This window comes from Taudactylus pleione, unplaced genomic scaffold (genome assembly GCF_031769625.1).
Source record: "Taudactylus pleione unplaced genomic scaffold, aTauple2 ptg000451l, whole genome shotgun sequence".
Taxonomy (NCBI): Eukaryota; Metazoa; Chordata; class Amphibia; order Anura; family Myobatrachidae; genus Taudactylus; species Taudactylus pleione.
The window spans coordinates 829749-853677 of record NW_028284853.1 but is presented as its reverse complement, the minus strand read 5'-3'; the positions used below and the strand labels follow the sequence as shown (position 1 = coordinate 853677).

Genomic DNA, 23929 nt, shown 5'->3' with positions numbered 1-23929 from the left:
CTCAGAACATTGATAATCAACTGGGAGGCGACCAAGGTAATCACCACCCTCCCCAATGACACAACATGAGCTCGCCTGGAGCGATGGTACCGCTGACCCCAGTAGGGAAGAATCGGCCTAAGCTATGTATTGGGGGGGGGAGAGCACCTGAAGCTCCATAGACAGATGGCGACTGCAGCCATTCTTTCCCGCCAAACGCCAAAGCTGACACCAATAATAAACATAAAAAACAGGGAGGGTGGGCAGGGAACAAACCAAAAGGAAGAAGACCTAAAATGGCTGCTACAGCAATCTCCCTGAAATGTCGCTGACACCCCACCCCCCTAGCATCCCTCCTATAGGCTGACCTCCATCACCCCATCCCATAACACTGCCTAGTAACTAAAACCTTAACCCTCCATAGCCAGTAGTCAGACATTAACTGGCTCGGGTGTTTAATTGAACTCCTTGCATGTGAATGCACTCCGTCTTAAATCTCAAAGACAAAAAGAAATGGGGCACAGATAGTGTAGTATGTGCACAATGGTTTACTTAGGAATCATCAAACGTACATCAGAAAGGTTAAACACTGGCATATCAGGGGCAAACAAGCCAGTTAGTAGAAAGCACCGCAGCTCCGTTTTCAAAACAGGAACCACTTTCCGATATCATCTGGGCACGCTTTCTACTAACAGGCTTGTTTGCCCATGATATGCCAGTTTTTTTTTTTTTTACTTTTGTAGCATAGGGCTTGTGCAAGATTCAGTGGTGTGACTGAGGGTGGTGTATGGAGATACACAAAGCACGATTGCTTCGTCTGTACACTTTGAAACTGGGCAGCTCAGCCCTCACACATTCAGGTGGACGGATGTACACCAGGGAAGGGCTTTGTAGCTTCATTATCTTAAAGTCCCAAACTTAACTTCGGCAATAGACATAAGGAGGGCAGTGAACGCCTCCGACTCAGAATCAGGGCCTGATGAGGAGTGTCCCGCCCCCCTCCCCACAGACCCCCCCCTCTACAAACCCGCCCCCATCAGGGCTGCTTTCAGAAATTTCCCAGGCTGGTTTTTAATCCCAATCTGCCCCTGTTGTTGGCCAAATAAAGACAGAGGATTAGCTAGGCACAAAGTAATGTCACTGGTTGCTAGGGTACTGATAGGCTGCATTCTCATAAATATTGATAAAAAATGCCTCCACTGGTATAATGGTGTTTGGCAATACAGGTTGAGTCTCCCATATCCAAAATGCTTGGGACCAGGGGTATTTTGGATATCGGAATATTCCGTATTTTGGAATAATTGCATATTATAATGAAATGTCTTGGAAATGGGACCCAAATACACATACAGAATGCATTTATGTGTTATATACACCTTATACACACAGGCTGCAGGTCATTTTAGACAATATTTTTTATAATTTTGTGCATCCAAAAAAGTTTGTGTACATACATGAAATTCATTTGTTTCATATACACCTTATACACACAGCCTGAAGGTTATTTTATACAATCTTTTTAATAATTTGTGCCTTAGACAAAGTTTATGTACATTAAACCATCAAAAATCAAAGGATTCATTATCTCAGTCATGCTGAAAATATTCCGTATTTCGGAATATTCCGTATTTCGGAATATTTGGATATGGGAGACTCAACCTGTACTAACTTTTATCACCACTTTAATATGTATTAATTGTTGTTCCCCCCCCCCTCCCCGTGGCTCTGACTATGCGTATAAATGCCAGTTTTCCTCTGTTGCTTTATATTATTGCTTTGAAGTATTCCTTTTTGTAATGCTTTTGTGATGATACCAAATATTTATTTTCTTAGATTGCAAATTTGAATTCAGAATAGCTAATAGCATCAGTGCCTTCTGAGCCGTAAGCTACCTTTAAAGCAGGTTAGGTATAGTAGCATGATAATACTATATTACAAAGTTTTTTTTTATAATGTAGTTATGTTTTTTGCCTTTTCATATTAGATTTTGTTTCATATTATAGCCTCTCCTGTGTGTTTTGTTACATCAATTACACAGAAATGCAATTTCCTTCATATAAACTATGATAATGATGATAATGATGATAAAAATATGTATAAGACTTTCCGGAATTTGTCAGTACTAAATACATCTGAAATAAGAATGTGATTCTATGTAGAAGTTTATTTTATTTTTCTATTTGAACAGCAGAGTTCCTCTGTGGGCTATTTGAATATTAGATGATTTGACTATATTAAAGTTTGTATTTAATATAGAATGATATCTCTTGACATTTCTGCCCTCTTTTCTGTGGGGGATGCCATAGATGGAAATAATAATAGATACGATTTCCATGAACTGGTGGGTTGCGAACTGCCGTGGTCTTTCCATAAATGGGTGCAGCGTCATTAGACCTGGGTATGGTTTTGAGAGGAATTTTCTAAAGTGGCGCATTGAGGTGGGGTTACCCGATGAGGTTAGAAATGTTTATTGCATTGTGACCTATGTGCATTTTGTTATTGGAAGTACATATAGGAACAGGATACATTTATTTGGAATATCACGAGGGTGAGGCACATGCTTGTATACCTATTGTTTTATATCATTGCTCATTGTTATATGTGAATATAGATTTTATTAAATACATTGTTTCTTTCAATCAGTCCTTTGATTAATGTATTGAAACATCCATCATAGCGTTACTATTTTCTTCTTTTTCATGTATATGTGACTATCCCTTTATTTGTAGCTATTTGGAACAAACAGAACACCACAGCGCCTGCAAAACAACCTATCTTGGTACCTGAACATTACTCCTAAAAACCCGCAGTTAAGCAAATATACTCCTTTGCTTCTTATATGTTTGATCCAAATATTTCACATCCACATTAAAAATAAAATGATCAACGCTCACCCTAAAATGAATTAAAGTCACTATCTCAACTCAAGTCATGCTTGCGAGCAGGGCCCTCTGACTATACCTCTTTGTTTGCCTGTTATTATATTACCTAGCCTTGCTTGATTACAGTTTTGTCCACAGTTGTAAAGTGCAACAGAATATGCTGGCACTACTGTATAGAAATAATGTTAATAAATAAGTGTGAGAGTATAGAGAGTTTTGACCCTGCTAATTCCCTCTATGACGATCTGCATGAGAGGTTTGAAACTGAATATTGTTAGATTGTACACTCTCTGCGACAGGCAGAAGACGAGCGCCAAACTCATTGCAGTCTGTGATGCTGCCAGCTGCAGATCCTCCATGTCAGTGACAGACCGCGTCTGGGTGCGGTGATGTCATAGCATAGTACCTCCCTATCCAGCCTGTGACTGACAGGGAGGAGCAAGCGGAGTGCACAGGGCACACTCATATCAATTAAAATGATTAAGCTCACTCAATTCAGGGATTTAGGTGCCCCAACCATCTTAGTGCCTGATTCACTCCGGAATGCACTGACGCAGACCCGCTGTGAAAATATGCTAATGAATGCAATCGCACAGCCAGCATAGAGACATCCACTACCGCTATCTCACATCTGTAACACCTTGCAGTGCTGCGTATACATAGGGAACATCGAGTAACATCGGTCCCCCACGCACGCACCCGTGATGTGTGCTGCAGGCTTAAATGCATTAATCAATCCATGAACCAAAACCCTGTTATATATGTATTATTGTGAGTGATTTAACAATGGTGAGTGCTGAGTTTGCTGTTTAAATTTATTTAAGCAATGTGGTCACAAGCCACTTGCACCCCAGGCCTGGGAATGGCGAGCGCAGGTCTGCATCCTAAATCTGGGAATGGCGAGTGCAGTGGATTTCTGACTTTGTTTATTTGGTTAATTTTTAATTAACCTTTTTGTGATCACAACTTTCTCATGCACCCCTATACAAGCTCATTTATAGTAACCTGTGTCAGCTCCCTTTTTGGTAGTGCGATAGAAACTATTTTTGGTGACTGCCTTGCCTTTAAAAGCCATAAGTTAGTTGGCAGGTGAGCTTTAAACCAGTTAACATTTAAACAGGTTAAACTCTGTGATAGCAGCTACCAGGTTTCCATCAGTGTGAAGGATAGTGTAGAACCTGCAGAAAGTGGGGTCCTGTGATGTGGGCTGCAGGCTTAATTGCATTGATCAATCCATGAACCAAAACCCCATTATTTATGTATTCTTGTGAGTGATTTAACAATGGTGAGTGCTGAGTTTTCTGTATATATATATATATATATATATATATATTTATATATATATATATATATATATATATATATATATTTGTATACACTCAGGTTGAGACTTGAGTTGGGGGGTCCCTTAAAAATTTTGCTACGGGGCCCATAAAGTTGCACCCCTGCCTCGTCGCACGCAGTGAGTATACAAGTTGCGTATGCCGTTGCAGTGGCTAATTTATGCACACCCTTTCAATGGCGTTTAAACGGCCAGGCACGCCTGCATTTCTCCAACCACTCTCCTGTCACCACCCACAAACACTGAAGCCCCGTCCCTTGGTATGCGATGGCTTTGTACATGTGTAGGTGACCATAGTGCGATTGCAATACTAACTCACACACGTGCTCTGCAATGCATGAGCCGTATGCACCATCGGCCGATCTGCGAACGCTGTTGAAGTTGCGATCCATGATGAATCAGACCCTTAGTTGGTAATGTTTGCACTGGCCCCTGTGCGTCTTTGTTTTGCTCTAGAATAAAAGCATCTTTTTTCTAACTTCAGCATGCCTGGACAACATTGTCACTTATTGCTGCTAACCGAAACAAGGACACTAGGGGGTCAATCCAATTAGGTGCGAGTTTTGAGTTTGTTTCATGAGACTCGCAGACTTCGCACCAATGAGCGCACCCGAGAATTCTCCAATCCAATAAAAAATGTCTACTGGAGATACTCGCAGCGGGGGATTGCGAACTGTCTGCCAAATGCGATGTCAGAGGTGTGGACCCGGTAACAAAAGTAACAATTTAGTTTGCAGAGTCATACAGAAGGCTGCTGGTGGGCATGAGGAAAGTCCTGGAGCTTTTTAAATGGTGTTAAATGGCTGATTTGTGCCTTTAAAAAAAAAAAAAGTTAATAAATGATAAAAAGCAAACTCCTTCATTTACTTTTATACGAAAAAAGGAAAAATGCAAAAAAAAAGTAGGAAAAAAAATGCTTTTGCTTTAAAAAAAACAATTATTTTTCCCAAAAAATACTCAAATGAAATTTGGGGCGCATAAAGCAACGAAAAAGTAGATTTTGTTTTTCTTTTAAAACCCCCCCAAATGAAGTAATTATTGGACTAATTATACTAATTGGAAACTTACAATTGCTTAATTAGTCATTAGGGGGTTCTCCAAAGGGTTCTGCATAGTGTCCTGACATTTTAACCTTAAAATAAAGATTTTCCCTACCATCTCTCACCGCCAAGGAGGTGCGAATGGAAAAATGCGAGTTTACTCTGCCTGGTTCTATGCGAGCTTCTAATTGAATTTGCAATGCACATTTGCTGAGAAAACTGCAACTGGCACCTAAAATGGATGGACCCCTAGGTTTTCTCCTCTGTAATGTCCAGTTTTACTGTATCTATCTGTGCAGGACGAATGGCTGGGCATCCCAGTTGTGGGAATATGGGAATGCTAATCTCAGCCTTCCGTTTGTGCAGGACGGCGCAATGAGGTGCATTTGCGATGGAGATTGTAATAACATCTACATCGATGCAAGATCGGTCGCACTATCGACACTCGAGACTCTAGCTACTTTACTCTCCTTTAATCCCACTAAACATGGCCTCTGAAGCTGTGGATTTGCGATTGGGAATGCAAGTGTTCCCAGACACGCCCCTGACACTCCCATAACACGCCCCTTTTTGTGATTACTTTATGTCACCTCCCAGTCTCCACCCTGATACGCCCAGCGATCACAAACCCCTTCTGAAGTGTAACTTTAATGACTCAGTTTTGCAACTGTGCACTCCACGGTAATCTAGCATGGATCTCAGGTGCTGGCAATCTAGACACTCATAAGATGTGCGCTGAGAATAGTGAGTTACACTCATTTCAGTCAAGGTGGACACCACTAATCGTATTGGCTGTGGAAAGTTGACCATCGTTCTATTTGTCTGCTTGGTACAGTCTTATCCTTTAGTCCAGTGACCTGCAAGTGCCCCTGTCAGTGCAGCTGTCTGTCCTGTCAGGGTCCTCGCTTCTGTCTGCAGGCAGATAGATTCTACGCCGGAGGTATTTATTATCATGCAAAGTCCCTATGGTACAATCACGCAGTTAGCAGCTCCCCACATACTCAAGTCCAGCTATCAGTTTGTTTATAAGTACAAATAAATTAAATGTAAATAAAAACAGTAAAAAAAAAACAATAACAAACATTAGTTTCCACCACCTGGACAGGGCAGTCTCAGGAATCTGCCTGATTAACAGCGAGTTTGCGGTTCTAAAATAAGCTCTAATGTTGTGTTCTTTGGTGAACCTGTGTTGTGATTCTCAGGTTATAAGCACCCATCCCATACCAGGTTAGTTTGTGTATACACCCTACACCTAATTATCACTCTGTACTCAGAGTTTAGTTTAACCAGTAGCAACCGGGTTAGTATAGTAGTCGTACCTACCTTAACACAGAAAGCAGTAGCAAAGCAATACTATGCAAAAAAACACCATGAAAAATATACCAAGGCATTTTTTTTTTTCAATGAACATTTATTATAAGCAAGTAGACAAGACACGAACAAGGCAAAGGTGAAAAGAGTTGCTGGTTGGGTATACAGGTAATGCACAACTGTACAATAACTGGTTCATCTTCACAATTACACTTACAAATGGTAATATATAGTGATACAGCACTACAACAAAAAATTTCGGTGTAGTTGTACATACATTATTACAGCTTATGGCTATTATTTACTTAACAAAACAGTTTTTGGGGGAATATATATTAAAAGTTTATCTCCAAGTTTCCAGTTACCCTTAATTCCACTGGTTAATTTATTTTATTTACATAGAGAAAATAGAAAATGTTAGAGGAGTCGGGCCCAAAAATGACCGTTTACTATAACCCTTAGGCCAGCAGTAGTAATAGATGTTACTAGAGATGATAGCATTATATATGCATGCATCACATGCATATAACCTCCATCTTGGTTGGGAGGCAAGTAGGGACAGTAGAGGTTACATTCAGCCGGAGGGAGAGGAGAGTAGCAGGAAAAGTTGACTCTAACAGGAGATTGCATTTGCTACTGATCAAACTAAACAACAAAGAAACAGCATAACGGGGCAGATTGGTTCAAAGCCTTTATTAACAGTGCCCCTATACACCCAATAGATATGGAGTTCCTTTGGGAACGGAATCAAAGTGCCACTGCCTCAGCTTAAAAAAAAAATTTACGCTCAATTATACTGACATTACTTATACGAGTCTCACAATCCTTGGACAGTTTTACTGCTTTTGTTCCTTAAATATGTAAAAACTCAACACAAAGGGGTCTATGTACTAAGCCTAGGAGAAAAGTAAAGTGGACAGGGATAAAATGGAATCTTAAAATATACGCAGCTTTGTTTATTTCCTGACCTAAGTTCATATGCTGCTGTGTTATTCTCCCCTTACAGCATTATATAAAGTTGATACCTGGGGGGAGGGGGTGACTGTATATTAAGTGAGAGATTCTACTGTAGCTATTATCTTCTAGAAGGTGCTAGTTAAATGTTAAGTAGAATCTGATTGGTTGCTATGGGCAACATCTCCACTTCTAAAAACTCTCACTTTAGTAAATATACCCCTTATAGTTGTTTTCCTTTAAGATATGTTGGCTGCTTTTACTAAAAGTTCAAAGAATTCTGTTTAGCATAAAGTTTTAGCTGACATATGGAAGTTAATATGTCTCTGCTATAAAATTGGATTGATAACATACGGTATAAAATAGTATAATATTTAGTAGCTGCAATCAGGTTTCCTTAAATCTCTCCAAGAGGTTGGTTCTATACCCAGTAACGGCAGAATCTCCTGTTCTTTTTAAAGCTACTGAATCGGTAAACACAAACCGGCACTGTTTAATTACCAACAAAGCAATAGAAAATCCAGGAATATAGGCATGAATTCCAGTACATCACAGAAAACCCTTACAGTATTGGTGGGAAGGACACATGGAATTAGTAGAGAGCTGATACACAGTCTTCCAGTCACGACCTTTCATCTGTGTTCAAGTCTGGCTTTAGTTCAGGGTGCAAAATGTTGTAAAACTTACTTTATTTAAAGATGGGTAAAACAATGCGACATCTTCAGCTGATATGAGGGAACAATATGATCCAAGATTCACCATTGCATATTGAGGTGTACTGATGATGCCAACTGAACATGGGTCTCCTGGTAAAAGAAAGAAATAGCATATTAGGACAAGGTAAAGAGTTTCTGTCCAACCAGCCAACTAGTTGATTGGTTGTAATGAAAACCTGGCAAGGTATGAAAGCAAATGACAATCAGCAATTTGCTCCCAAACGCCGGAAAATGGACAAAAACTGTTGTTTGAACAAATTGTTTAGATCAAACATTTAACAAACTTGTCTGACGACCATTTTCATCTGTTTTCTGGCATTTAGGAGCAAATTGCTGATCATCATTTACTCCCATACGTTACCAGATTTTCATTCCAACCAATCAACTAGTTGGATGGTTGGACAGAAAATCTTTACGTGTGTACCCAGCCTTAGGTAAGAACACTGCAGGGATCTCAAACTGTACTTAAAGGCCATTAACGCCAAATGGCAGCAAAAACTGGCAATGGGCACCTCAGACTCTGGGCAATTGGCACTCTCTTGTCTGTACAGATGAGGTCACAGACAGCTGGGCAGGGATTTCCTTTGCTACAACCTATACAATCAGCAGTGCTGTCATTGCAACTAGTCCTTATGCCACAGGTTCTCAAACTCGGTCCTCAGGACCCCAAACAGTGCATGTTTTCCATGTCTCCTAACAGAATCACAAGTACAATAATTACTGCGCCTGTGGGTCTTTTAAAATGTGTCAGTGAGTAATGAATACACCTGTCCACCTGCTAGTGGTGACCTGGAAAATGTGAACTGTGCGGGCTCCTAAGGTCCGAGTTTCAGAACCACTGCCTTATACTATGATTTCAGGAATGGACATAATTTATTATAACCATTGTTATCCTGTCTGGGGATATAGTTGCTGTCTAATGAGTTGCTACCCCTGCATTGCTCCGTAAAATAGCCAGTGGGAAACATAAGGTATGCTACCTTGAAATAAACACTCATGTGGGATGCTACCATGAGGGATGTTCAGCTCGGGTGAGAAGTTCCTGCTGGCAGCTCATTTAATTTTGAGTTTTGGTCTTGAAGAGATCTTGCAAGGATCTCCGGCTCCACAAGCCCCCCCACAGACGAGTAGAGGATGATCTTGAGATGGCATTACAAAGCGGCAAATAAATGCTTACTAAATTGCTGTAAACACAGACCTCAGGGCAAACTTAGGGCCTGATTCAGATTCAGGAATAGAGAAAGAACGAGCAAGTAACTGTGCATCTTGGTAACACCATGCTGTATTGCAGTTGGGGCAGATGTAACATATGCAGAGAGAGGTAAGCCGCCCATACACGGTGCGATATGCACCTTGCGACGCAACGGGGGATCCGACGGCCGACATATTGGGCGATCACCACACATGGTGCAATCGGGTGGCCGACCGCACGGTATGCTGGCACTCCCCGCCCCCCCCGCATAGCGCTGCATGGGATTGTACATCGCATCCCCAGATCAAATTAACCTGCAGTAAGATCTGGAGGTGCGATGTACAATCCCATGGAAGCGAGCTCTGTCCGATATCATGCCCATACACGGTACGATATAGCAGCGATATCGTACCAATCCGTCGGATTGGCTGCTGTATCGCACTTTGTATGGGCACCTTTAGAGGGCTGTGTCCAAACTGAAATCTAAATTGTACTGTAAAAATAAAGCTGTCCAGCATTTGTGGGCTACATGCAAAAGCAGCCAGTATTTAGTCTGCATACAAATTATTTTTATGTATTTACACCCCTGCATTGCAACGTGGTTTGTCCAGGTACACAGGGGTCTATTTATAGGGGTATATTTACTAAAGTGAGAGTTTTTAGAAGTGGGGATGTTGCCCATAGCAACCAATCAGATTCTAGTTATTATCTTCTAGAAAATACAAGTTAAATGTTAAGTAGAATCTGATTGTGCTCTTTGCCCGGCACCCGGCGCTGGCCCCGTCACCTTTTGCCAAGCAGCCTTTGCAGCAGGACTGACGTAACTTGTTGGACTCAGATGCCGGCGTAGGCACAGTGAGAAAAATACATATCGGGCTCCCATCTGTCTGTCTTCTCACTGCTTCCCGGGATCGCGGTGGGGTCGGATAACAGCAGGAAGACACCGAACAGGTAAGTGTGCATGAATGGCTACTAGACATCACTATATATTGCATCAATGTGATGAGTTATATACTGATATCTTTCAGCAACCACTTCATGTTCTTCATGAATAGACCCCACAATTACTTGCTCTATCTTACTCTATTCCCAAACCTGAATCAGGCCCTTAGTGATCACCGGATGAATCTCTAGCCCTTTCTCTGGTTAAAACACAGAAGAATGGGTCCTCTCTACCCTATGTCTCCAGTCTGCACCTCAAATGTACCTATTATATTATTATGTTTAACTTGTGTTTGCATGATTTTTATATTTCATTTGTACAGTAATTTTGTATTTTGTACTTGTATAACTATTTTTACGAGTGTTTTGCCTTCGCTTATTGGCAAAATTCCCTTCATAGATCATAACAAGTCATGTGACACAAGTGACATCATTTGCTCATCAATTATAAGGTTATATTTTAAGAGTGACATCACTACTCTCCAAATATAAATGGGTTTTTGCTTATGTTCATGTCACATATGCCTTATAAAGTAAGTTTGGGAAGAATTCCATAGTCATTTAAAAATTTTATCATCATAAACACAGGCTATATAACGTTAGTTTACACAGTACATTAGTTCAATAGAATGGAATATTGTTACCGTCTACTTGGGCTTTGTTGGTCAAGAATGCCTGCTCAAATGCTACTATATCATTTTGTTTCTGAAGTGAGAGACTCGTGAAAAGACTATCCAGGGAGGTGACACTGAAAAAATAAGAAGTGACATTTTAGTATACATGTTGCCTATATACAGTGGAATCATCCATTTTTGGGGCTGATGCACTTTTTAGCTTTTGTACTTAAAACACCTCACAAGTTTCTAATGGGATGATAGGCTGTCTTCGGATAAGCACTGGTTCAGCCAAGTAAATGGTTGCTGACATTGTGACTACTGCAGGTGATGCCAGCTACAGTAAATAACCTCAGGAAATGAAATATTTGGCTGGTAGTCTCTTAGCCCTATCGCTATGTCTTACAGGGATTTGTTGGTCTATAAAGCAATAAATATATTCGAAGCCTATCAATAGCTTGGATATTTGGTGGGACTGCTCCACTGACTATAGCAGGGATGGGGAACCTCCTGCCTGGGGGCCTTATAAGGCCCTCGGAATAATTTGGTCTGGCCCTCTGAGCTTTTTTCTGCTAGCCTCATCTGGCTAGCAGGGTGCCTAGAATGGCATCCTGCCGCCAGAATCTATGCAGCAGTGCCACATGGAGCATCTTTAGGATGCTTCAGACGGTCACACCGCTGCCCTTACAGCTCCCTGGAGCTTCCTCAGGATGCTCCAGGCATTGCTGTAATCACCGGTGACTGTGGCCCCGCCCCCGTGTGACATCATGTGGAGGGGTCATGGCCTGACCCAGGCCCACAAATAATGTTATATATATCAAAATGGCCCTCGGCAGAAAAAAGGTTCCCCACCACTGGACTATAAGAAAGTGGTTTCAGTCTCATCAGATTGTGGGTGTAGCTGGGAGGATTGAGCGTGGTTTGAATGAAATATCTGAGGGGCTTAATTGTCTCTTTTTTGATCTTTCAAAAGTTAAGAAGTAAGTATAGAGCATTGCCTGTATCTTTATAGCAATATTCTAAAATGACAAAGAAGACAACTAAAAGTATCATAATAAGAGATAATTGTGCTTCTAGGTCAGTCACAATTGTTCAGGGAATCACAGAAATAGCATTACTCTATATGGTTACATTTGAGGACACACTGGCTTTGGGATGAACCACTTGGTGGAAATGTTGACCTCCTACGGCTTCTTAAAAGGCAGCAAAATAACAAATACGGGAAGGGATACAGCATCTTTTTCCCAAAAAAACCAAAAACATTTACTGGACAAGAGCTTCCATGGCCCAATCTGAACGGATTATGCACAGTCCCTGGGTATTAATGGCAAGAGATAACTTGTTATGATAACAAAGCGGTCACAAATGCAATGTTGATATTTTCTCATTACTGAAAATACCAGATGGATATCCATTCTTTGGCACCATCTAAAGCAGGCTTGGACAAACTGGGAATTCACCATGCTTAGCTGTTGTGAAACAATGACTTCTTTGATAGGAATTCTAGTTCTACAACAGGTCAACAGATTGTACAAGGCTCCTGTGTGTATTGAAAAGCAAGCTAAATGTTCAGGTAGTTTGAACTAGCTTGAAAGTCGATTGAGTGCCTTGAACTTGCTTAAGGTATAAAGGTACACTATCACTTGGGGACCCAGAACAATTGCACTCTGATACATGGAGACCTAGAACAATGGTACACTGACATTTGAAGTCTAAGAACAAGAGTACACTGACATTTGGGGTCCCAGAACATCAGTATACTCACATATGGAATCCCAATACAATGGTATACTGACACTTGGGGTCCTAGAAGGCCAGTACACTGACATTTGGGGTACACTATCACTTGGGGAACCAGAACAATGGTACACAGGTACATATTCAGAAAATGTCTTCTCTGATAAATGTATTGGTTTTATCCTGTCTTATAACACAAAGTTTCTATTGCGCATTAGATTTACCAGACTGAAGGTACCTCCTGAATCTAGAACCTGCTACTGGGGTTTCAAGCTTCACTAGTTCAGAATCTAAGATATGTAGCATTCTCTTTGAGAAGTTAGTTTACTCACATTATCTGATACCGTGAGCATGAAAGGTCCATTGGAATGAAATCCAAGATGGTGGAATTGATGCTGGGAAGGAGGAATTCAAGTTCTACTATCCAGTTCTGGAATTCATCATCCGATAAGAAAGTGAATTGGGGGAACAGGATTTGTGCAGTGCTCATTAACAAGCTGTCTCTCACTTTTCCGCTAGACAACAATTTTGGGTCCTAAAATTAGATATACAAAAGATAGCGTCAAAATGAGATTCATTGAAGAGAAAGAAAGTCACATACTGTGTGCGTATACCGTCTTGGGAGTTCCAGAGAATTGTTATGGAAAAGTAAAGCATTTTATATGAAGTAATGTAAAGCCAAGACCCATATATCATTTAACTTTTTTTTTTTATATAAGATAATATTGTTAGTGTTTTATATTCTGACCTGTAATGCACTGATTCTCAGTGAGCCTATGTAGTTGTAAAAAGAATTCATGTCCCCGCTGAAGCTGAACACCAGGGTAGTGATTGCTGTGGAATTGTGCATAACGGTAGAGCTTGTGGACGCACTGGCCAGCTGGACATCGGTCAATATGTCTGAAATTTCCATCTAGAATATAAAAACATAGAGAAGGACATTGTATTGCACATCAATAATATTTCTTGCGATTGAATGCTGTATGTATATGTATATATATATATATATATATATATAAAACCACTTTCCCTGTGTCTCACATTTTAAATGTTTGTATTCACCTACTGTATGTACAGCGGCGGCTCCTACCCTCTTGGATAAGGGGGGCTGCCCGTGCTGGAGTCCACATTCCCGACGCCTGCACAATGGATCTGGCAGGCTCCGGGAGCAGCACAAGCACCGGTAGGAACGATGTGTGCGCACAAACACCGGCTTCGAGGGACTGCATTAGCTGCAGCCTGATGGAGGGGCAGAGGAGCGGCTTCCTATTGTAAGCACTCTCTCTATTAATCGCGGCCCGGCCTGGCAGTCGCCGGGGGAGAAAACACCTCAACCCTTAGCCACCCTGAACTGTTAAATCCCAGGCACGCCCACTAAAATTCTCTGCGTCTGATTCTGAGCTGCATCTCTGTGCGCACACAATCAGGGCGCATGCGTGGCACTGTTCGGGCGCATGTACAAGTAAACATCGCGTCAACTGCTCACATATCGGCACTGTGTACGCCTCTGAATCAGGCCTCCGTAATTTGTCTTTCTGCCTTTCTCCTGTGTTTTTCACCAAGACTTTGCAAGGTTTGTGCATTGGCCTCATTGTACAAAGCATAGGGAAACCTTTTTACTCATTTCTACCCGGGACATATATTCGATTTTTTATAGAATATGCACCAGGAAGCCGGAGACTCGGTCACACATATGGAGAAGGGAACCTGACTGGCCTCACTGCTGCCGTCCAGTTTTTTTTCTGGATATAGGCCCAGAAAATATTGTCTATCTCCGCAATAAATCAGTCTAAATCAGTCCCTTAAAGGCTTAGTGTAATTATGTCCTTTTTTTCCTTTTTTGGCTAATTTTTTATGACTTGAGTTTTGAGCAATGGCACCGTATGTGTCTGAAAATAACCTGCACATTCCTCAGCCTAATACACAGTATATAAGTAAATAATATATAGCAGCTCCTCCAATTTGCAGGTATAGTGCAGGCTTACGCCCTGTGTAATCTTCATAATGGTTCATACCAATTTTAATACAAGGGGTATATTTACGAAAGTGCCGGGTTTTTGGAAATGGAAATGTTGCCCATAGCAACCAATCAGATTCTACTTAGTATAATTTCTCTAGCACCTTCTAGAAGGATAATAGCTAGAATCTGATTGGTTGCTATGGGCAACATCTCCACTTCTATAAACCCGCACTTTAGTAAATATACCCCCTTCATTCCTCTATGCATGGGATCCTGTCTCTGTGCTATCCTCTGTGATGCTTTGAATAGGCCGCCATATAAATGTAACTGGTCTGCGTTCCAGACCTGCATATACCTCCCTATTAATTTGCTTTAAAATAACTCTGAGATTATTAACAATGTTGCAAAAAGGCATGCCAACTGTGCAACCACTGTTTTGTGGCATCATGGGCCTATTGTTTTGCAATTGAGCTCATCTGCGAGGGTGCAACTTTTTGTTGCTTGTGATGGGTGGAGCTAGATATGCACAGATAAAATGGTGTGGTACAGTGGGGTAAATTATATTTAAATGAGTTTAATAGTGTGAATACTATACATTTAGGGCCCCATTTATAAACGAACGAAAATACCAGCAGCAATTTTTGTTTAATATCACTGTGATACCAACGACAATGCCACTAGTATTTATTAATACTTACCCCCTCCGGCGTGATCCCGCGATGTGCAGCAAAGTCCTCGTCCTCGGCGGGGTCCTCCGCTGGGCTGCTGGCAGCCTAACGCTGCCAGCAATGGGGCTCAAGTGTTATGCCCATGCACGACTGTCCGCCTGCGCATGTGCATGACAAGGAGACCCGGCAGTGCCTGGAAGGCTTCGCTGAAGCCGGAAAGGCACCGCCGGGTCTCTATTGCCGGCAATGGGGACTGCATTGCTCCCTCCATCCAAAAGATGGCGAGAGCGATGCTGTGAAAACAGCGGTAATTTTAGATTACCGCTGTTTATTAAATGCAGAAAGATGGCATAACCCCTTTAGCGAGCGCTAAAGGGGTTATGTTTCGTTAGTAAATGGGGCCCTTAATTTGGTATTTATGGCTTAGTAGATGGCCACAGAAGCGATTTCTATCCTGATGTTTATATGTTGCCAGAAAGCTGATGTCTGACTCTACTTTCAAAGAAATACCTTTTACACCAATCAGGCAGATTTACAATGGGCCAGTGCATAAACATAAAAAAAACTTTAAAGTCGCTGGAATACATAGGGTATTGTGATTGGATGTGAGTGTCACATGACTGCCTGACATCCAATTACACGACACCCTTTTTTGGCCAAGAATTCCTGCAGCTTCAGTCTCCCCCCCAGTTAAAACATTGTGTTGTTAGGTGGTTGGGATCCCTATAATAATTGAAATGTAACACATGAAATGTAGGCAGCCCTGGTATTTCCGTACGTTAATGTTTTATTTAGCGCATGAATAAATCTCCAACCAGCAGTGATTAAGTTACAGTTAATGAAGGTGGGGGTCCAAAAGGTGAGCAGCAAGACAGCGTAGGGACACTTTAAGCCCTATCTGGATCTCGAGCCCATTAATAGTCCCTCAAAGCATTTAGACTTTTCAAAAACAAAAAGCGGACAATCGCTCGCATATAGGCAAAACTGAATGTACTGCAGGGAGCGAATGAGTTTCCCTGACTGCTTCCGTTGTTCCAACTTCCACCAATGATGTTGCTCCTTTAAATTCTCTAAAAACGTTATTGTTAAATAAAGGTGCAGAAACTTAAGGGACTCTCCTGCCATATGCCTCTCTCACCGATTGTTTGGCACTCTTCCTAATTTCCCAATGATGAAACGCAATCATTTCCACCTCAGAAAAGGTTGTAACACAGAGATTAAATATTTCAACACCACTCACCACTTTGATAGTTGGGTTAAATTGGATAATTTCACTCCATGATGCGAAAACAATGTATCCACTGAAATATTTTAATACCCATCCTCTAGAGTCCAGTCCATCACTGGTGCAGGCACCTAGACATAAATGTTATAGTTTACACATGATCAAATCCACACAAGATCTAATATTCCATATTCATTATTCCATATAAACATAGTAGAGTTTTGCCCCCCCTTCCCCCAGCGCAATTCTTGTCTCTTTCTGACCACAGCTGTCACTAGGAGAAAGATTTGGTGGTCCAAACATCATACCGTATTTAACTTTTTTGCCTGATTTCCCTAATCTGGAGTGTCAACATAATTCATTATAATTGTAACACAGGATATATCGCTGATATCTCCTGGTTACTTGTGCAGCCACAATAATTTCCACACTCCCCATAAAATGTAGGAATTAGACAATTCATCAAATTCCGAAAACATATGTATTTTCGGAATTTGATGGAGGTAGTACATCTCTCCCTATGTATATAGGGTTTGTGCTGAATCTACCTTTTATTTTAGTTGTCAAGTAATTTTCAGTGCATTTCAATGGATGGGATAACAGAAAATAGAAGCATTATGGATAAATGGAATGGACCTAAATGTATCAACTGAAGCATGACTGAGACTCTATTCACCTTCAATAATATTGTCTATAATAACTCAAGGTTTCCCAGAGAGGAATCCTTGGAACCCTCTCCGATAGTGCCCGACAGCACATCCACAGCCTGACTGACGGGTCAGGAAACTGGAAGTGAAGTTTTGCCAGGACATTAATTTACTAGAGGAACTGCACCAGACAGAATATATTGCTAAATTCCAGTAAGTTGATGATCATGGGCAGAAATTATATCATTTTACAGTATATGCAACATTTTATACATCTCGCCCTTGATCTCAGGTACTTCTATGGAAAACTCTTTATTAAGCATTCCCAACTTACCATTGGCTGTTTTCTTGTTGTTTAGGACTGAGTTTATGAAGCTGTACACATCACCAGGGTTCTCGGGACTTTGAACGCTTAGACCCTCCACACTGTTGAATACAAATGAAGTGTTAAGAGTGAATCCACCAAGACTTGTGCATGGAACAGCTACCATTGTTACAGTAGTTATGGCACCAGAAGGCGCTATATATTATACAGAATTAAAACGTTTATCTTACATGGCAGCAAGAGAGTCGCAGCTTATATCCACTGGTAAGAAGCCCATGGCCTTAGAATTGACTGAATTTGCAAAAAGTTTCAGTTTTCCTTGGAACCAGTTGATGTAATCAGCAACAGTGAACGACGAGAAGGCGGATGAGAGCTTGCAGAAGATTTCTCCCAGAAATAGGTTTTTAACCTGTGCATTGGTTATTTCCGTGATACCTTTCTGGAAGAGGAATCCAAAGATCACGCATTACACTGTCATCAATGCAGAATATGGTGTGTACATTATGGAGTGTGGACATAACATGCTATATATTTTAGGCATGCTTAAGGAGTGTGAGTGTCTGTTTTCATTCAAAGGTTAAACATAAAAGATGGTTTCACAGGCTGCTTCTTGAATATAGTGCTTACCTGGTTACAGGCTGCATTAAATGTATCCATAAAGTTGCCAATATTTAGGCTGTTTATTCCACTCAAGACCGTACTGATCTTATCCTTGTCTGACAAGATAGCGAGGTTTGCTGCGTATGAGCCCAGCTGACTGGCTGTGAGGTGTTGTACTGCAGAAAGCTGCCAATCAAAGAAAGTAAGATCACCATAAATAGGGTAACATGGCACAACTCATATGGCTTTGCTATGACTAAGATTTGGACTTCTTCTGACATCTATTTTATGTCGTCTATCTATCTATATCATATCTATCTATCTATCTATCTATCGTGTATCATCTATCTATCTCTTTATGTTTCTGATAGAGTTAAACTGAATATTGGTTTGTTCAAATTTATGCTGACATGGATAAACAGGAATGTGCACCTGTTGATAAAGTGTTCCATGTGCCTATTGTGAGAAGTAGCGGAGATGTACCAACAAGTGTTGGAATGCAAGGTCCTTGTCTTAATTCTCAGAAATAATGAGCAGAACCTCTTAACTATGTATAAAAAAATATTTAACGTTAGTGCTTGCTTATCTATAATACAATGCTGCCCCCTGCTAACACAAGTAATAGTTCCCAGTGTATACGTGACTATTATTCAAATTGTTTATGCATTCTCAGAAATGATAAGATATATAATGAAGAAGCTATATAAATGCTTGATGTAGTAAAGTTATAGTACAGTATGAACACTATGGCTGTGTGTTCATTTACTCTCCGGCCGTGAAATAAACCCTTTCCTTTCCAGATAGTCTAGTTACCTGACTTGCCTCTACCTATCTATCTATCTATCTATCTATCTATCTATCTATCTATCTATCTATCTAGGAAAAGAAAAAGCTGGCACTCTCATGCTCCTATGCACCTTGCGCCGGTGCCCTCCCAAATTACCAACCCTCAAAAAGAAGGTCACATTTTATCTATCTATCTATTTATCTATCTATGTCATATCTATCTGTCTGTCTGTCTATCTATCTCATAGCTATCTATTTAAGCAATTTATTGCAATAGATAGACAACACTCAGTGCTATGTTTGTTATGATCACTGTATTGTATATATACTTACAACTTGAAATCCAGAGTATATTCCTGTAATGTCGTCAATGCTGGCATGTGAACTGAATGCCCCCAGGTTGGCAGTGAGCCAGTCACTGCTGTCTCCTGTGCTTGTGGGGCATACGGGTCCTGTAACAAATATAAATGGAAAATAAGAAATAACAAATAGCCCATCCCACCTACCATTCAAACATGTTTGTAATCATAATCACAAAGCAACAGGAATATGAATATAAGCTTACTTACCAACAGCAGAAGAGAGCTTGCTTTGATTCATAAGGTATGACTTTGCTTTGGTAAAGATGGCTTGTTTTATGTCATCTGAGAATGCTTTATATTTACTGCTAAGGGCTGATATTCTGTATGTTTAGAATAAAAAAAATAACTAAATTAGCAGGTGGTCTAGAAGACATTTTTGTGCTGCATATAAATTACTTGGATTGTACAAGTTTAACATCCAATAAAATATTAGATTGTTCTTTATGAATGGTATCACATAATACGGGGACGTATTTATAATGGATGCAGGGTGTGCGGTCCCACACCGCACACCTTGCACCCATACATTATACTTACCTCTCTGCAGTCCCACATTGGCACTGCACAAATCACCGGGAAAATGGCCACAGCTCCATTTTCCCAAAGATTTGCACATGCACAGTAGAGAAATCACCGGGAACATGTTGCAGACGCCATGTTTCCGGAGACCTGCACATGCACAGTAGACTCTGACACAGTGCCAGAGCCTATGCATGGCTTTGTTGAGAGAGAGGAGGGAACCCAAATGGAGACTGCACGGGCCCATCCACTCTTAAGCCGCCCATGTGTTCTGCCCAGGACAATTTTTGTTCTACCTGGACTTATATGCCCCAACCACACCTCTGCATACCTCCCTCTCACCTAATGGCCCTTCAATCCATTCTTAACAGTGTTATTCATCTCCTTTTCCTCTCCCGCCACGTGGCATCTGCTCTGAACCCAGGTTAGACTCCTCTTCCTCTCACTTACACAGTCTTAAACCACTTCTACCTATGGGGGTGATCCAGAGATGGATACTCTTGCAGTAGCGACATCGACTTTTATAATAGTCGCTACTGTGTCTTTATGCAGATGCCACGGAGGCGATGGGCGCCATATTGAGATGCCCACCAACGGAAATCCATTGCATGCAATTTTGATCTGCGCCTCCGTGCATGCACAGAGGGAGACCATTGGCCACTTGAGCCCGATGGCTTCCTTGTGTCCACGTCTAAATCACCCTCTTTATCTCTAACCTCATCTGTATACACACCCCCTACACTCCTCCTATGACTGGCGCCCCTCCCACACTTAGGTTACCACAGGGGGTACCACTTCTGCACTTTCCCTTGACCAGGACACAGACTATCCGTCCCCCCTCCCTCTGGGAAATACACTATTTAACTCCCAGGTGAGTAGTGTATGTTCCAGTGGGAGGGACGGGGTAGTCCATCAGCCGCGGAGGGAGAAGTGCCATAGCAACACCACCTGTGCCAGCTGCTGCGCCCACCTATGACTACAATACATGGAGACGCCACAGATGCAGAATTAGACAATTGTTTCTCAAGAACTTTACACCGCCGGGAACTGGGCGCTTCTGCCACAAAATGCGATTAGCCAAAAATTGCATCACTTGCTTTACTCATCTCTCATAGAAATATATATAATACTTGAATACGTGTTTAAATAACCAAAACATTTCCTTATCTTTTCGGCATAAGAATAGTCTACATATAATATTACGGGATCAATTTATCAAGAGTTGAAGAGTTATTTTGCCGGCATAAACACCGGCAAAAGACCCACTTTCTGATATTTATCAAAAGGTTAATCGCGGAGAAATCAGATATTTCTACAGCCTTACTATAGTTTGTGCGGTTTATCACTGCCATCTCCTATGAGTATGGGGACGGTGGCCAAACTATATTTATCGGGCTGCAATAAACATAAGCTGGCCACACATCTAAAGATTATCTGTCCAACCAGCCAACTAGTTGATTGGTTGGAATGAAAATCTGGTAAGGTATAAAAGCAAATGACAATCAGCAATTTGCTCCCAAAAGCCGGAAAATGGGTAAAAACTGTTGTTTGAACAAATTTTTTAGATCAATCATTTAATAAACTTGTCTAAACGACCATTTTCATTTGTTTTCTGGCATTTAGGAGAAAATTGCTGATCATCATTTACTACCATACGTTACCAGATTTTCATTCCAACCAATCAACTAGTTGGATGGTTGGACAGATAATCTTTAGATGTGTGGCCAGCTTTAGCTTTTCGCCGCTAGCTAATGCCTTGAGATAAACCACTATGCACATGGACGGATGACATTTCACATTAGAGAACGAGAGGTACTGCCAGTTAAAGTTGGCTTTCATAAAGCCCTATAGCTCACAGTGCTTCATACAAAGTACAGTACAATTATGTATACAAATACACCGTCTAATTTTCTTACATGGTTTGGAAGGCGGCGCAGTTAATGTTATTTGGTATCTTCTCAATGTGATCAGCACTGAGGCTTGTCAGAAAGAGACTGAATCTGCCCTGCCAATAGGCCACCCACTGGGTAGTGGTGAACATAGTAAATTGGGCTGAGACCTTCTCATAAATGGCATTGAACAGAGAACTTTGGATGCTGAAGTTTGGCAAGAATTGTATGCTTCCCTGTAGGAAACAAAAACAATGGAGATAACTGAGCATCTTATAGAACAGCCAACACTTTGCTTATGTTGCAGAACCTGGACTGGCCCTTACCTTCTCCGCCATGGTCTGGAAGCTGAACAGGAAGTTGTCTACTTCTGCGAAAGACATTCCAGACACACTCTGAATTAGGATTTGTGCGCTGTCCTGGTTGTTGAGTGCATCTCCACTGAAGGCCAATTGTCCTATTTGGCTTGCACTCAGGGAACCAATAGCAGAAAGCTGCAAATGGATAAAATAGTACATCATCAATGACTCTATATAATGTGTCTTTAGATAAGCCGCTGATAAGGCCAAAGACTATACTGGAACTAATGAATATAGTGAGAGTGGTCACTACGGGCATGGAAGATGACGATTAGGAGGAAACATTGGGGGGGAGATGTATCAAACCTTGGAGGGAGATAAAGTGGAGAGAGATAAAATGCCAACCAATCAGCTCCTAGCTGTTATTTTACAGGCTGTTTTTGCCTTTAAAATGATTGGCATTTTAAAAATAGTGGAAGACTCACAGGAGTAACCGCAGCGGCAGCAGATTGCAACCTGTTACATAAGCCCCCTCCAGGATTAGTACATCTACCCCTTTTCTCTCTCCACTTTATCTATTTCCAAGGTTTTATGCAACTCCCCCATTGTTAGGTTTATGTATATATAACAGAAGGAGTGTTTGGAGGTAGATATGATCTCTGTGTAAAATTAAATTTGTGGTCCTGACTGAAAACTCTGACAAGCGGTTTGGTATTGGGCCTTCGCAGAGGGTAAATAGTCACCCTCTATGATGGAAAGAAGATCGATTTAATCTACGGCTGAGAGAAGAGTTAGACAATGAGATGTGCACTCACACAAGAATCAGTATTTGCAGACATTGCAGTAAGATCCTAGAAAGGTTTGGAACTCTTACCAGGAAAATATTAAAGGGTCTATTTACTAAGCCTTGGATGGAGATAAAGTGAAAGGAGATAAATGACTAACCAACCAGCTCCTAACTGTCATTTTTCAAACACAGCCTGTGACATGGCAGTTAGGAACTGGTTTGCTGGTACTTTATTTCACTTTAACCCCATCCAAGGCTTAGTAAATAGACCCCAAAGTTTATGACCACACGAACTATAGAGTGTGGATCCACAGAATTATTTGATGAGCAGTATGGGGTCAGGAATAGTGTATATTTTTATCTCCTAAGATAAATTGGACTATGCTGTATTGGGTCTTTTTGCCATCCGGCTGACTGTAGATATTGAGGGTTGAACTTGATTAACAAACGTCTGCATAGCGCTGTCATTAGGCGTATCCAATGTTTTTCCCACACATGTTTGGCTAGGAATGTCTGTCTTGGGAAATTTAAATAATGCATCATTTTTCTTCATGAACTTATTATAACATATTTACTTAACCCCTAACCTGCTAAGGACGAGTGATACTGGCCCTCTACAAGAAGCTTAAAACTGTCCAGCATTTAAAATGTCTCAAGAAAACCCGCCTATCACTGGTCGCTGTTTGCGGTATAGGGCTGAGACATTCCAAATCTTTGATCTCCTTGTTTCTGACTAAAAACAGCTTGGGGGCAGCCTAAGGGGAGGGGTAAAGTTCCCTGTTTCAAAATAGGGTGCAACTGTTTAATAATTGTCTGCTGATCTTTTCACGCAATAAATTAAATGAAAGTTACTATGAGTGGGAGAGGCTTTATAAACACCCCATCTACAGAATAACCCTGAAAACGCTCATTTTAACTAGGACCATTCCCTATTTTATATTTGGTGCTCCTGTTTAAATCATTTTTTTTTAATATGTGTATAAATATCATTCTCCTTTTTCTCTGAAAAATGAATTATGGTGACTTAATTTCAAAAAGTGTGTCCCCTTAGATACTAATGCAGACACTCAGAAAGGTATATTGATTCCTTCTTTTCAATTGTTGATTACCTTATTTACCTTATTTAAAAAAAATATATAGCTTTTAGCTTTTT

At 41.0% G+C, this 23929-nt stretch overlaps 1 protein-coding gene across 1 annotated transcript in view; it reads right to left on the bottom strand.

Annotated features, from left to right (window-relative positions):
- Positions 1-7345: 7345 nt before the first annotated feature.
- LOC148505497 (uncharacterized) overlaps positions 7346-23929 on the bottom strand; it is a 71022-nt gene continuing 54438 nt past the window's right edge. The window contains exons 43-54 of the mRNA XM_088448117.1: positions 22017-22184; positions 21718-21926; positions 19490-19602; positions 19254-19372; positions 18162-18320; positions 17765-17973; positions 17544-17635; positions 16578-16693; positions 13458-13622; positions 13042-13244; positions 11003-11106; positions 7346-8314 (exon numbers count right to left, since the gene is read on the bottom strand). Coding sequence (XP_088304243.1) covers positions 8163-8314; positions 11003-11106; positions 13042-13244; positions 13458-13622; positions 16578-16693; positions 17544-17635; positions 17765-17973; positions 18162-18320; positions 19254-19372; positions 19490-19602; positions 21718-21926; positions 22017-22184 — 1809 coding nt within the window. The 3' untranslated portion in view covers positions 7346-8162. The remainder of the gene's footprint in view (positions 8315-11002; positions 11107-13041; positions 13245-13457; positions 13623-16577; positions 16694-17543; positions 17636-17764; positions 17974-18161; positions 18321-19253; positions 19373-19489; positions 19603-21717; positions 21927-22016; positions 22185-23929) is intronic.